The sequence below is a fragment of the Pogona vitticeps genome, chromosome 3 (genome assembly GCF_051106095.1).
Source record: "Pogona vitticeps strain Pit_001003342236 chromosome 3, PviZW2.1, whole genome shotgun sequence".
NCBI classification, from domain to species: domain Eukaryota; kingdom Metazoa; phylum Chordata; class Lepidosauria; order Squamata; family Agamidae; genus Pogona; species Pogona vitticeps.
In genome coordinates this window covers 192378435-192394561 of record NC_135785.1, presented here as the reverse complement: position 1 = coordinate 192394561, position 16127 = coordinate 192378435, and the positions used below count along the sequence as shown (strand labels likewise).

The 16127-nt window shown below is 39.5% G+C and overlaps 1 protein-coding gene across 18 annotated transcripts in view; it reads left to right on the top strand.

Annotated features, from left to right (window-relative positions):
* The window catches only part of DMD (dystrophin), a 1295019-nt gene that overhangs the window by 976076 nt on the left and 302816 nt on the right, over positions 1 to 16127 (top strand). For all 18 annotated transcript variants that reach the window (XM_078390471.1, XM_078390476.1, XM_078390472.1 and 15 more), the window contains one exon: positions 3581 to 3735. In XM_078390471.1, the coding sequence (XP_078246597.1) occupies positions 3581 to 3735 (155 nt within the window). The remainder of the gene's footprint in view (positions 1 to 3580; positions 3736 to 16127) is intronic.

Sequence of the window (16127 nt, the reverse complement as noted above, 5' to 3'; positions counted from 1 at the left end):
TGTTTTTTTGTTATGTAGAGGTGTGTTTGTACATTGAAGCATTAGTTCCCATAGGAACTAATGCAAAGCTGGTTAATACGTATTCTACCACTAGGGGGAGATATTTTTTTTAGCCTAAGATGACCTAAGGTTAAAAAAAGAGCAGGAAAGGTTTTTTTTCCTGTTCTTATCTTGGATTTCTGTTCTCAAGTAGAAGCAAAATTTAGCAAATGGAGCTGTTCTTAAGTTGGATTGTTCTTAAGTAGAGACGTTCTTAAGTAGAGACCCCACTGTATTTATATCATAATACTGAGTAAAGAACAGGATGGAGAAAGATCATTTCTTATTTTCTTAGTTGTTTTAATTAAAGCCCTCAAATTACATGAATCTTTTGCTCCAAAATTACTGAAACTATTGTCGGATTAGAGAACCTTAAATATGTATTAGAATAGCAATGTACATATTTCACTGGTTCCTTGAGTCTTTGAACCATGTCAGCAAGTTTAGGAAATGAAAGAGATAAACTAAGAAGACTTCTTCAAAATACATGTCTATGAAATTCAGGTAATGATGTGCTCTTTAAAAAGGAGAGAGAGAGAGAGGGAGGGAGGGAGGGAATCCATAATTATTTTAGGGACAAATGGAGCCTGAAAGTAAAAAGAGAGGGAAGGAAGAAAGAGAAACAATACGTATGTCATTAGTTTAATTATAAAAATTCATTACATGAAGTTATGTAAGACAGAAAATAATGGGACTGTAATAGGCTGACTGCTTTTAAAAAAAAATTCAATGTATCACTTTGGTCTCCATCTCCCTGAAAAAGAGTGGACGTGATGACTGAAAATGGGAGCTCTTCAAAGTTATTGGAAAGATTAATTGTTTCCTGTGTGTGAGAAAGAGAGGGAGACTCCAATTCCCCCCTTTAATGTTCCAAATGATATTGTTGTTTAGTAATGTCAGGAATTTAATAGATATAGGTACTGAAGTTAATGGTGAGAAGCACTACTTTTTAATGGCCCAATAATGGGTTTGTCAGTAAGTCTATTAAATAGTGTTCTTCTGATGGGATTACAAGGTCATTTACATTTACACAGTACTGAAACAAAAAAAAGTACACATTCCTTGGGTAAAAGTTTACAGGCCATTAAGATATCTGTTGATCCTGCTACATTAGACCTGCTCCCTTCAAATTAAAAACCTGAGTTTGACAATCATATGCTGGTCATCAACCGTATCAATAAATGAAATGAAGCAAAAACAATAATATGCATGCAACAACCAATATAAATGGTCATTACTCACAGAACTGTAATAATTAATAATTGTGTGCCGTCAGTTCTGACTTACGGTGACCTTTTTCATGGTTTTTTAGGTAGTGAGTTCTCAGAAGTAGTTTACCTTTCTCTTCTTCTGGGGGAGCCCTGGGACTGTGCAGCTTGCCCAAGGCCACACAGGCTGACTCTTCTGGGGTTCACAGGTGGGAATTGAACTCCCACAGCGCTGAGCTATCCAGCCAGCATGTACAAAACTGTACACAAAATTTACTCAGGCATCCAGAACTATACATTCATCCATTGTCTTACTGGTGAATATACTGACGGAGGAAGAAATTTTGGATCCACACTGAACATATCCATATGTATTTCTATGTTTTCCGAAACCAAACAAGAATGTTGTAGCTTTATTCAGACAATTTATGTAGTTACACTGAATCTACTTCATATCATAAGTAAATATAGTCAGAATTGCTTTGCTATGATTAATTCAATAGTACTCATGAAATTTAAAAAACACAAATTTCATTAGAAGGATAAAGAAAACTGATGGGGAGTAGACATCATACGTTATACAAAACATTTTGACATGACAATATTATTAAATTACTGCTTCTTTCTGTAGATGTTTTTAATTTGCATTGCTACTTGCTTGAGAATTTTGGGTTTCTGATGTTCCTCTGCAAACTGTCACCATCAACAGCACTTTTTGTACATGCACGCACGTGCACACACACACACACACACACACACACACACACACACACACACACAAATGATCACAGCATTATTGTTTAAGCAGTGTTATTTAATTTTGGCAGAATCACATTGCCATACACAATTGCATAAGGGCAATTGTGGAAGTAATTCTAGCTGTGTAGCTGGACATCTGTCACTCTCTCCCTACATTCATCCAGTCAAAGGGGGGGGTGGGATCATGAGTCTGGGCACCTGAAAGAAAGGGATTGGGGGGGGGGAACCACGTCTGTGATTGCCTTTCCATGGTGATTGCAGTTTTCTTCAAAATGATTTTTTCCTCGACGTAATTACAAATAGTGATATATCAACATTTTTATTAAGTTGCGTTCACAGCTTCATTTCTACATATTGTGAAATGTCCCAATGTAATGATTTGAACATCTGTGTGATAAAGTGGTTCAAAATATTGACATACAGAACCAGTGTTTTGAACATCCTTCTTAAACAAGTTCTATGTATTCTACAAAAAAGTAATGAGATGAATATTCAAAAAAAATTCTTTTAAAATTAGTACTGTTGTCTCTTTGTGCATGCATATTTAGTGGTGTTCCAGTAGGTGGCACTCATTACACAATTAAATGGATCAACAACAAAGAAAAATACTAAATTTGTACCCACACAGGATTTTATTTGTTTAACCAAGCAACTCTAATCTGCATTTGTCATGTATTTCTGTGTGGGAGATAGCTATTACAAACAGTAAAACCTCAGAATGTCCACTATTTAAATCACTTATTTAATTTTACAAGAGGCAAAATTTGAAGTGTACCTCTGCAGTGTAGACTTAATGCCAAACTAAAATGAAAAAGCCATTTGGTTAGTGAGAACTGTGAATTAACATATGAAAGTCAAGAAAAGCATTAAAAAGTTTCTTTCTTTAACTTTACTGACAAGTTGTCCCTTCAAGATTCTTGAGAGTGTTTTTCCTTGACAGAAAAACTGTCATTTTTAAAAATGAATCCCACAACTGCTTGTAATGAGTGATTTGATCCTTAGGTAGGTTCAACAGAAATCATTTCCTTAGGAATCCTCATTCTATGAGAACAAAAGAAAACATTCAGCATCGTTCACATCACAAGTTTATGGCATGGATATATATTTTAAGAATTTTGCCTTTGGCTTGTGAAATAATGCCCTAATATCTTACATTCTCTTGAGTGGGTGCATATAAACTCATTATTATTACTGTGTTCTTGTATCCCACAAGGAAACAATCTTAGATTGTTTAATATGCTTGTTGCATTAATATATTTCCCTTTACCTTAAGGCCTTCTCATTAATTTTGGGGGGAGGTGAAGAATACCATTATGCCCAGAGAGATACATGTGTGGAGATGCAGTTTTCATTGACATGAGTAAAGAACGTGGTTCACCCGGGAGCTTTACGTAATATTAGGAATAGGCTTGAACATGAAAAAGATGCTTTAGATGTTATCCGAAACTGAATATATTATGTAGTTTCCTTGGGAATATTTAAAATGTTTTATTTGTGCTTTGCACTTGTATGGTTTGACGAAACTTCTTTCTTTCTGTCTTTCTTTCTTTTTTCTTTCACTGCTCTTCTTCCAGCAATTTGCCAAAGAATTGCGGCAGTGGCATATAAACGTCGATGTGGCAAATGATCTGGCACTTAAACTTCTTCGAGATTATTCAACCGATGACACCAGAAAAGTAGAACTGATGACCAACAACATTAATGATGCTTGGGCCACAATTAATAAAAGGTAAGATACAAGTGTATACAAGTGTATAATAAAAGTGTATACTGTCACTCTAATAAAATGCAATAAAATGGTAGGGGTGCTTTTCTTTGTGGAAATTTAAGAATGTTTGAGAAATCGTAAGAAGAGATGCAGGAGATAAGAGGAGGCAAGAAACTATTCTATTCTTAGTATATTCTAGGGCAACATAAGATTAATAGAGAAAAACAGTGTGCTAGTGGAGTTTTGTTGTGTCTCCAATTTTCCAAATGATTGCATATTTGGAAATGGATTGCATATTCCAAATGATTGTAATGAACAGTTGTAGCATCACTTTTGCAACTGGCTGTACAATTAACTTTGCAAGTAGAAATGACATTGGCTTCCCTCCTGGCATATAATCTAGAACTTGGTGTCTGTCAGTGCAGTGCCATTTGCATCAGCAGAGTCGTTTGATACCAGCCAGTACATTTCTCGTAATGGGACTGAGGAAGAAAATCTTTCTGGTTTCTGTGGGGTCTTATCCATTACCTGTTTTGCTAATTTATTTTATTTAATAGAAAGGTAATCATTTTCTTTGTCTATTTTTGAAATTTTTGCTCAGGAACTTTATCTTTTAAATTGCCATATCTAACCATGAGATTTTGGCATCTTTTTTTTTAAAATTGTGGCCCCCTACCTATGGAATGTTCTTCCTAGCAAAACTCATCTAGGAATTAAGTTGCCAGATTAAGATTTTTCTCTACTCTTTTCTCTATATAAGGATAATTTATATTATCCTTAGAGTTTGTTTGAAGAGGAAGGGGTTATTCTATATTGCCCATTGTTCTTTGTATTAACATTTGTGTATTTTGTCAGTTACCTTGTATCTTTTGTCTTAGACAAAAAGATGTCCTGGAAATGTAACCAATAAGTAAACAAAGCATCCCAAATTTCTTTTTTCTTGCTGACATGAAACTTAGTGAGACTCGATGATTTGTGTATGGTCTATATTATGCCTAAGAACTTTGTTCAGTTATTGTTAGTGATATAAATGAAGCATAGAAATATCAGCCTTGTCTTATTTAAATTAGATAAACCTCAATACTGTGCCAGGTGTCCAAAATAAAAAAATATATGAGCATTCCTAGGGCTCATCACACCGAGCATTTGTACAACTTTCTTTGGATTCCCAGTGTCCACATGATGCAGAATGGAAACCACTGGGGCAAAAGGCTTTTCTTTCTAGAGCTTTGTATTTCACTGCCCAACACTGTGACGATGTGTGCTTTTGATGCTATCTGTGGGTATATTTTGTGAGATGGAGTTTCCTTGTGCGTATGTTTCACACTTGTTAAAAAAATAGCCGTATAATTGCTTTGTGTTTGGATGAGAAATGGTTAACTGATGAGAAAAGAAGTCAGCTTCTGTAATTCTCCCTTGCTTGATGTCATTTTTGTGATTGGTAGTGAGCGCAAGAGAGTATCCCCTAGTTGGATATCTTGACGGGCTATCTTTCTTCCATTGGTGTTGTCAACATTCAGGCTGCCCTTTGCCATTTAAAGCTTAGCATCCTTTTTTTTTCTTGCTGGCAACTTGGGCACAATATTGTGCACCAATACTAGGCCATTTTATGGCATTTTGGGTTATTTGAAGAAATGAATTGTTTAAAATAACCTTAATGGCCATTCCAAAGAAAAACAAAACAAAATCTAGTTTGTTTGTATGTTTTGTTTGTTTTTTTAAAAAAGCTTTTTGGACAAGGCATCTCCCAGTGAGCATCAAAGTGGTCATCAAAGACAATTAACGTGTTCTTAGGGGAACAGTAAGCTTCTGCTGTCAACAGGATAGAGGAAGATTAATAGAAGCTGTACCTTATGTGACAGCAAAGCTAAGGTGGATAAGCTGAAATACGATACCTCTACCCATGCAGATTTAGCACCAAACTAATATTTAGCAGATGCAGATTAGGCACACACTAATCAAACACTGCAAAAGCAGAAAAATGAAAGTATTAAATAAAATAAAAATAAAAGGGGATTGCCCACCCATTCCCAAAATAAAGAGATAGACACAAATATTAGGCCACTTTATCAACTATAAATTTCCCACCCTCAATCTGCAGAGGGGCCTAAACATAGTGTGGGTTCAAGGGGCAGGCTTCAGTTGTAACTCTTAACCCTTTCCTGATCCCATGCCCCTGGTCTGAGCAGTTGCCAGACAGTTCACACCCTGCCAGCTAAAATTGGGGGTCCTTTGCCAGCTGCCAGCCATCCAATTCTTCCTACCATGGAGAGCCAAAGTCCAGGTCAGGCCCCGTAGACAATCCTTACCATGGCAAGCAAATCTCAGGATCCAAGTTGCCGCAACACTGTGCAAAAGCACCCCATGTGCCTATAGGATACTCACCGAATCTGACTTTCTATTCCGCACTACCACCATGTGACCTATTTAAAGTTGCTCTACCACCCAATCTGTCCAACATGTCATGTAAGTAACTAGTATGGGATAGGTAAAAATTCACCCGCATACCTCCTAAATGCCAGTCAGGTAATGCAGGTCAAAATTACTATTTGGCTCCAAAGTGACCACATAAGCCAAACTGGACCAAACTGGTGAGCAGGTGGGTTGCCACACTTGAAAGAAGACTGACTGGGGGGCGGATGTACCCAAAACAAGGCTCAGCTAGTCCTGCCCATCTGTTCTTGGGAAGGGCAGGCTAAGAGTCTCCACTGGTGCAAAGCTCACGCCATGGAGACTACAATATTGTGATTCAGTAAAATTGGTAGACAGGCAGAAGTTGCAAGTTCAGCCACTGGTGTTGACATCACTGGTTCAGTTGCAGATGTGTGTGAACAGGATATACTGGTACGTTTAAGGACATCCAGCTTCCTCCCTTTTCTGAGCACAAATAGTGTTCAGAGAGATAAGAAGGCTGGATATCCTTGAACATACCAGTATATCCTGGATGTCCTTTAATGTACCACAGTATATGTACTAGGATGATCAATTCAGAACAGCTCAAAACAGCAAGAAAAAAACCCAGAAACATCTTAGAACAACACCGGTGTCTGAACAAGCTGGGATTGAGTTCTTTTTTTACAACTTCCTTGGTTTCTTTTTTTAGTTCTTTCTGTTCAAGTTAGATTGTGGTTCAATTCTAAAGGGTACTTCAGAGCCTTCTTTTAAAATATGAATCACTCATTACAGAGTCTGTGCAAAAATTCATGGAATAAGTTTTATTGAAGCAATAAAATTCAGATTCATTGTTTCATATTGTACATTTGATGAGATACATAAAAATTAAGTTGGATTCACTAATTTAGTTTTTATCTAGCATAATGTTTTATAGCTTATAATCAAATCAAAAATGAATGTAGTTTTTAATTGTAGTTTAAGAATAAGATCAGAAGGGTCTATAGTGTTAAATATAAAATATAATCAGAGAATTTGCTGGTGTGGGGGAAATTATTGAACTCTGTGTACGTGTCTATACTTCTGAAACCATGGATTTCCTTACAAACATTGCATAGCATGCAGTGCAGTAAAATTGTCATAAACAAAAATGCACATCAGAAGCTTTTAAAGTAAGTCAGGACTCAGAGCCTTTCCCTTCTTCTGTTGTCATTTTAAAGAGGGAAACTTATTTGTATACCTGTTCCTGGTTTTATTTTCCTGTTACTATCTATCCCATCTGAGAGATTCTTCTCCAAAAAAGCCTTCTCTGCTAAGAAAACCTGAAAAATGAAATTATGTCCTTCAACTTTTTGATTTCCCATTGTTTTAAGGCAGGGGTCTCAAACTCAATTTACCATGGGTGCCACTGGAGGCAGAGTCTGGGTGAGGCTGGGTCGCATCAGATTTTCCGCCAAGTGGAGCAAGAACCCTAGGAAGTTGCCCAGGAGTTTCCTTAGCTTGGCTGGGGCTCTGAGGAGGGGGGGCATGAGCCCTCCTCACCAGCCACAACCCCCTCCGGCTCCTTCTTCACTACCACCACCACCACCAGGACGAAGAAGCGGAGAAGGGAGGGAGCACCAGTGACCACCTAGCAGACAGGTGGGCTGGCTGGCAGGCTGCAGTTTTGGATGGAGGTTGCAAGAGGTGCTGTCTTGGGAGAGAGTCGGCGAGCAAGGCACGGCTTTTTTGACTCTTGACAGCAGAGGACATGTGGGCACTTCGGGGGGGCAGTCAAGGTGGGGGCCACAAACTATCATCTGGCGGGCCGCATGTTTGAGACCCCTGTTTTAAGGAAATCTTACATTTCTGATCACTTGACTTGGCAGTATGGTATATATGTACATATACAAATATAATCAGCCTTAGATCATGTTTTCAGTTCCTGTCGTGTAAGGCTGGTTATTTCTGCTTTCCCAGCATGCCTGGATACTTCCAGGCATGTGAATCTTTTCAATAGCAACAGTTTCCGCTGTCCTGCAATTTCAAAGTCCCTAATTATTATGGTGTTTGTCTTGCCCACCAGTAGTTGGCTAGCTGCCATATCAGGTAGGTTCTCCACTCCCTGTGTGAAAACACCAGCAGGCACTGAGGAATGCAGACATACAGTTCTTAAATAACTTGTTACATAAAGTAGGACACTTTTTCTGTTTGCTTCATACAGTGGACCCTCTACTTACAGAATTAATCCGTATTGGAACGGTGGCTGCAAGCTGAAAAGTCTGTAGGTCGAATCTCCATTGACCTACAATGCATTTAAAACCGATTAATCCCATAACTGGCAGTTTTTATTCTATTTTTGTTCCATTTTGTTTTTTTTCTGATCTGTAAGTCGATTCTCCAGCTGCAAGTCGAATCCAAATTTTGCGGCCAGAGAAGTCTGTAACTTGAAAAGTCTGTAAGTCGAGTCGTCTGTAAGTTGAGGGTCCACTGTATTCTTCCCCCCCCCCCCCCATATTGTTTTCTAATTGGCTTCAGCAAATCTCACAAGAGCTGTCAATATTTGGGCATTCTTGATAAGTAAAATGAAATAGTTGTTGTGGGTTTTTCAGGGTTCTTGGCCGTGTTCTGAAGGTGGTTTTTCCTAACGTTTCACCAGTCTCTGTGGCCGGCATCTTCAGAGGACAGCAAACTGTCCTCTGAAGCCCGAAAAACCCACAACAACCATTAGATCCCGGCCGTGAAAGCCTTCGCGAATAAAATGAAATAGGTTTGCACTAAAATACTCCAGCATGATGTATTACACACTCCTTTGCTCCTTTCATAGTAATGGACTTGCAGCTGAAACTTTTTCTCCCTCTCCTCCTTGCTTCTAGTGATTGTCCTCTTAAAAAGCATTGATTTTGTGGCATTTATATTCTAGAACATACGGACACCAGTACTGCATCTTCTTCATTTCCACAGCAAGTAACCAAAATGGAAGAAAGAGAAATGGACAGGATTCAGCTCAGATATGCATCCTAGAATCATTATACTTCATAAATCTAGCAGACAGACATAGCTCTGGAATAACTGATGCACTTGTGTTAATTGTATTTAGTATTTATGCAGAGCACTTTACGTTATCTCAAGTAGTCCTCACAAGACTTTAATATACTACTTTGCACATGCACATATACACATGCACACACATGCACGCACACATGTGCGCATGCACACACAACACACATTTTAATTCTTTTTTTCAGGGAGATGTAAATGAGTTCTCAGGTTATTTAAAAATAAGTTTTAAAGACCAAAGACCTCTTGTAGAGCCACTTGTGCAAAACCAGTATTATTGGCACCTGACTACACCATCACATACCTTGGGATCTACTCCACTAGTATAGGTGAATTTGAAGTATTTTTTTTTTTTTTGCTGCCCACATGACACAGATGCTGATTCTAATCCATCTGGTGCTTTTTGTTCACAAAGTGGTTATTTTCTCTCTCCCGTGTGGTTGCTTCTACTTTTTTCTTGACAGAAGGATTCGAAAGGGCTTTTTTCTGTGTGGATATGTGTGAAGAATCTGTAAAGGGGAAGGTGGGGCAGGAGAAGAAGGAGAAGCACCAGTGAAGAAAAAAGAGAGGGAGCATGAGAGAGGGGTGATGAAGAAGAGCAGGGAGTGTGGTGTATGTGTGTGAGGGGAAACGGGTGGGCAAAAAGGCAGAGAGAGAGAGCACTCAGTGCATTTGCTACCTTTAGGGCATGGGGAGGGGCTGCAGAAAGGGGCCTGACCAACCTCTTGCTTGCCTGTGCACACATGTGTATGTATGGATAGCATGTGCATGTGTGGTTGTGTCTGAGGGAGTGCATGTGAAAGGGAGCAGAGCAGGATTCATTAAGCAGAGCACTTTACGTTATCTCAAGTAGTCCTCACAAGACTTTAATATACTACTTTGCACATGCACATATACACATGCACACACATGCACGCACACATGTGCGCATGCACACACAACACACATTTTAATTCTTTTTTTCAGGGAGATGTAAATGAGTTCTCAGGTTATTTAAAAATAAGTTTTAAAGACCAAAGACCTCTTGTAGAGCCACTTGTGCAAAACCAGTATTATTGGCACCTGACTACACCATCACATACCTTGGGATCTACTCCACTAGTATAGGTGAATTTGAAGTATTTTTTTTTTTTTTTGCTGCCCACATGACACAGATGCTGATTCTAATCCATCTGGTGCTTTTTGTTCACAAAGTGGTTATTTTCTCTCTCCCGTGTGGTTGCTTCTACTTTTTTCTTGACAGAAGGATTCGAAAGGGCTTTTTTCTGTGTGGATATGTGTGAAGAATCTGTAAAGGGGAAGGTGGGGCAGGAGAAGAAGGAGAAGCACCAGTGAAGAAAAAAGAGAGGGAGCATGAGAGAGGGGTGATGAAGAAGAGCAGGGAGTGTGGTGTATGTGTGTGAGGGGAAACGGGTGGGCAAAAAGGCAGAGAGAGAGAGCACTCAGTGCATTTGCTACCTTTAGGGCATGGGGAGGGGCTGCAGAAAGGGGCCTGACCAACCTCTTGCTTGCCTGTGCACACATGTGTATGTATGGATAGCATGTGCATGTGTGGTTGTGTCTGAGGGAGTGCATGTGAAAGGGAGCAGAGCAGGATTCATTAAGCAGAGCACTTTACGTTATCTCAAGTAGTCCTCACAAGACTTTAATATACTACTTTGCACATGCACATATACACATGCACACACATGCACGCACACATGTGCGCATGCACACACAACACACATTTTAATTCTTTTTTTCAGGGAGATGTAAATGAGTTCTCAGGTTATTTAAAAATAAGTTTTAAAGACCAAAGACCTCTTGTAGAGCCACTTGTGCAAAACCAGTATTATTGGCACCTGACTACACCATCACATACCTTGGGATCTACTCCACTAGTATAGGTGAATTTGAAGTATTTTTTTTTTTTTTGCTGCCCACATGACACAGATGCTGATTCTAATCCATCTGGTGCTTTTTGTTCACAAAGTGGTTATTTTCTCTCTCCCGTGTGGTTGCTTCTACTTTTTTCTTGACAGAAGGATTCGAAAGGGCTTTTTTCTGTGTGGATATGTGTGAAGAATCTGTAAAGGGGAAGGTGGGGCAGGAGAAGAAGGAGAAGCACCAGTGAAGAAAAAAGAGAGGGAGCATGAGAGAGGGGTGATGAAGAAGAGCAGGGAGTGTGGTGTATGTGTGTGAGGGGAAACGGGTGGGCAAAAAGGCAGAGAGAGAGAGCACTCAGTGCATTTGCTACCTTTAGGGCATGGGGAGGGGCTGCAGAAAGGGGCCTGACCAACCTCTTGCTTGCCTGTGCACACATGTGTATGTATGGATAGCATGTGCATGTGTGGTTGTGTCTGAGGGAGTGCATGTGAAAGGGAGCAGAGCAGGATTCATTAAGTACAGGAATGGATTGGCAGGAGAAAGAGGAAGGAAAGAGAAGGATGTGAAACACTGATATAAAAGGCGAGGAGGCTCCAGGTATGGAGGCCAGCTGAGGTTGAAGGAGGTAGAGGCAGAAAGAGAAGTAGGGAGGAAAAGTGCTTGGAGTTGACAAATTGTTGAATTGTTGGCGTGGACGATGGTCCCAATTCAATCCTCAGGCCCAATGTGAACACTGATTACAATTTCAGATATAATAAAGGCTGCAAAACAAATCACAGAGAAGCTAAATAATTCCGATTCAGCTTTCCAATGTAGGTGCACCCTAACTCTCAAAATGTAAGATTGCTAGTGTAGCAAGCTGTGAAATAGGGGACTTGGCCTTGTGTTCAGTGCCATTGTCGCTACTGGTTTTAGGAAATCTACTTAGCCCCTAGTTACATCTCTTGTATATTATAAATGTTCTTATGTCATAATATTGTTACAATACAAATGATGTTGGGAGACTGGTGTTATATATTTTCCTGCAAGACAAGAAAATTAAATGTGGGAGATAAAGAATCTTATAAGGATCACACAAAAGAGGAATAAATCCCTGCTATAAACCTAAATGCCGTTTGTTCTCCCACGAGTACTTTGGCAAGACCATTACAAGCCCCAACAATGTTAACCAGAACCTCAGGGGCTTCCTTCCTTGTTCATTTACTGTTGTGATCTCCCAGACATGCCTTTCTGTGTTCTACAAGAAGTGCACAGATGGTGAAGTTTCTATGCAAAGAAATAAATGGACTCAAATCTGACATCAGAATTGGCATCACACAAAAGTCAATGTCGGAACACTTCAGCCTCCCAAGACATCCCATTGCTGATCTGAAACTGAATAAAGGAATTACAGAGGGAGATTGGAGAGTGAGATAGCCATGACTGGTTACATCCACAAGTTCCAGAGTGTATCTAAAGGATTAAATAAAGTGCAAGGCTTCATATATATATATGTATTAGGCAGTTACGTTACAGTTTTATATATGGATGAAGTGACTGATTCGGGCCACAGGATCAGAAGGTGGATTGGAAGAGAACAAGCTACAGTGGGGTCTCGACTTACAAACGGCTCGACATACGAACGTTTCGACTTACGAACCGCTCTCATAGGAATATATGGACTCGACTTACGAACTTAGATTCGAGTTACGAACTCTTTTTTTTCCTTTTTTTAAAAGCTAAGTCATCTTAGGTTAAAAGGAAAAAAGAAAAAATATCCCCTCTAGTAGCAGAAGGCAGAATAGCAGCTTCCCATTAGTTTCTATGGACGGAAAGAGCAGATACAGATTAAATGGTTTTCAGTGCATTCCTATGGGAAATGCAGATTCGACTTAAGAACTTTTCAACCTGAGAACTGCCTTCCAGTACGGATTAAGTTCGTAAGTCGAGACCCCACTGTACTTCCTGGATCAACATCTTTGAACTTCAAAGACAAGCCTTATCTGATCGATAATTAGTCATTCTAACAGTGGCCAGGACCGTTGTGTAATCAACACTCCTGAAGCTTTTTACTTGTCTTAAGAATGCCATTGTCACTTTGAAGTTTTATTTTCTGTGGTCTGTATCCATCTTCACTGGATCTCTCCCCTTCAGAAAGTGGGCTGTAGTTCATATGAGTTCACCATCAACATCAGTGCATTCTTACAGTTGACCTTTTCAGGGTTTTCTAGGCAGACAGCACTCAAATGTGGTTTACCATTACCTTCACACTGAAATAAATCTACTAGTAACCAGCTCAAAAATCACCCATATATTTCTGTAACTAACTAGGGATTCAGCCTAGGCTCCCCTCGGATCATTACACCACAGCAGCTTTGCCAGAACTGAAAGAAAACGAGGGAAAGGTGAATGAAGGTTTTAAGGAGGGATCTCCTCCTATACTTTGTAGAAAAGTGAGCATTCACATGTACTCTGGATTCCTTTCACTTCTGACAATTCAGTGATCAAGGAAATCACAATTTATTCTACATTGGAGAATTTAAAATAAGGTTGAATAGTTGGTTCTATGACTTACCGTGCATTCTAGGTTTCATCAACAGAAGTATATTGTTCAGATCAAAAGAAGTAACAATACTGTTCTGCTTAGGCATCACCTGGAGTTGTGTATTCCAGTCTGGGCCTATAAATGGACAAAAAGAAATTGATCCAGAGCCTCTCTTTTATTTGAGGGTTTTAAACAGAAGTTGAATGACCACCCGTCAGGTGTGCTTTAGCTGTGGATTTCCTGCATTGATAGAAGGCATGACCCTCAGGGTCCCTTCCAACTTAATAATGTTATAATTCTATCATTCCCATCTTATTGGATTGTGCCATCTGTTTGGCTACTCTTTAATATTTGGAAGCCTTGGGACGCAGGCATTTCTAGTGCAGACTTAGGGAAAGGCTAACATGCTGTTTGTTTTCTGATTTGGAGAGAGAGAGAGAGAGAGAGAGAGAGCGAGAGAGAGAGCGCTTTTATCCTATGAAGAGATAAGTGGTTCAATGCAAGCCCAGCCAAGGGATTGTAACTTTCAGCAGGTGACATTTTGGCCATTTAGTTGGAAAAGCTTTTGTGGTTATATTTTAAATGAAAGGTAGTAGATATTAAGATCACCTGAAACAGCTTGCCATTATTCCACTTTGCTTTTAGGAAACTGTAAACTAAAGGCTTTAAATTGTAACTAAATTCAAGTACACGTCTGTGACCATTATTTATATCAACAGAAATAGCTACCAATTAAATTCACATGATAATCACACTGCCAGGAGAGGGAAAAGAGGCTATGCCAGTGAATGTGCTTGCCTATCCTACTTCTGCTCAGACTCCTAAGTTTCTTTCAGGCATTGTTTTGGAGCACAAGACACAAGGAGCAAGGAGTCTTTGCACAACCTAGTACAGTACCTACATAGCCTTCTGCACAGAACACCAGCAGATAACACCAGGCACAGATCCTGGCATTATGTTGGAGATTCACTGAGAAATATTTGTCTTGCTTGGCAGTAAAAGGGGCAGGCAGAGACATGCAGCAAGGGTCCAGTATGGTGAAAAAAAACTAGATTAATTACATGATTTCACTATACATGGGTCATTTGTGACCCTACCTAAGATACTCATACAGTATCTGAATGTAATCTGTTGCAGCGTTCAGAATGAATTGCTTTTGCCTTTTGACCAGAAGGCAATATGACATCAAACATCTTTTTAAGTAGCTACTTTAAAATGAATTTTCTAAAGCTGCATTTTATTAATGTGGGTCATTTAATGTCCAACAGCAGTTTAAATTTATTTACTTATGGCAGATTCAGTGACTTGTGTAGTTTTATTTATCATTTATGGCTTGTTTATGTTTATTATTGTTATAATTATTTGTAGTTTATATGCAATGGTTCTTAACTGCCCAGAGAGTGTATCACAATATTGGATGATGTATGAGTTCAATCAATCAGTCAGTCAGTCAGTCTGTCAGTCTGTCAGTCTGTCTGTCTGTCTGTCTTACAATTCCAACTCTGATCCAGGGTACGGTGAGATACTAGACAAGAGGAGAGCTATCATGCCTGGACAAAACTGGGCTGATATTGCATTGACTGATATCCAACCAGCACCAGAACGTTCTCTCCTTAAAATCTCTCCATTGCTATCCTTTCACAAATTGCAGCACACACAAGTTGCAGCACACACCACATTAGCAACACTGTGTTTGTGGGTACCAGAGAAGTGTGGCCCTTGGATAAGAATACAGGATATTTAAATGGCAGTTCATGAAAAAAAATCCCTATCTATCAAAAAAGAAAGAAGAAAAATTGTAGTTTTGATTGACCAGCATCAAGGCTGCTGGAGATCCTGAAAGGAAAAGAAATACAGTGTTACCTGTTCATCACTCAGCATGACTGCCCTGCTTTGGGCAGTGACTTGAGGAGACATAAAGGTGGCAGGTGCAATGTCCCTCAGAGGTTCAGCTCCATGATAGGGCAATCTTCCCCTGTCTATCAAGGAGACAGCTGGGTTGTCAACCCTTAGAGAAGCACCTGGTACTATCCTAATCAGTTCTGCTCATCATGAGGTGTGTCTGCAGAGAATAGAGTTTATGGGAAACTCTTTATCTGTGGGAAACTAGCCTGTGGAAAGCACAGGAAGCCAGAGACAGGCAGTAGCTGAAGCATATCTTCCCTTAACTCTGTGCTTATGAGAAAGAAGAGGTTGAGACTCTGTTTGCAGGGACCGATTGCTCTCTTCCATGCATATAAACTATAACCATGCAGTGAGAAAAGGTTCATAAGTATCTAGCCATGATGGAAGTGTCTAGCTTTTGCTATCAGCTCCCTGGTTGGGAGTGGGGGTGCTGTGGTGTGAGGTAAGGAAGTATGTTAAAGCTGTATAGCATAGAAAATATTAATGTTATAGGAAATTAAGTGGTGGAGACATCTTCATCAATATTATTTCATATTTCTGCCATTTTTACTCTGTCCTGGCATCCTCAGTTACTGAACTGGAGTTTGGTACACATGCCTTCAGTTCCTCAGGATTTGAGGAACAGAGGTTTGGGCCAAATGCTGAAGTTCTGAGCACTTGTTTTGGAAACTGGCTGTTCTGTGGTGAT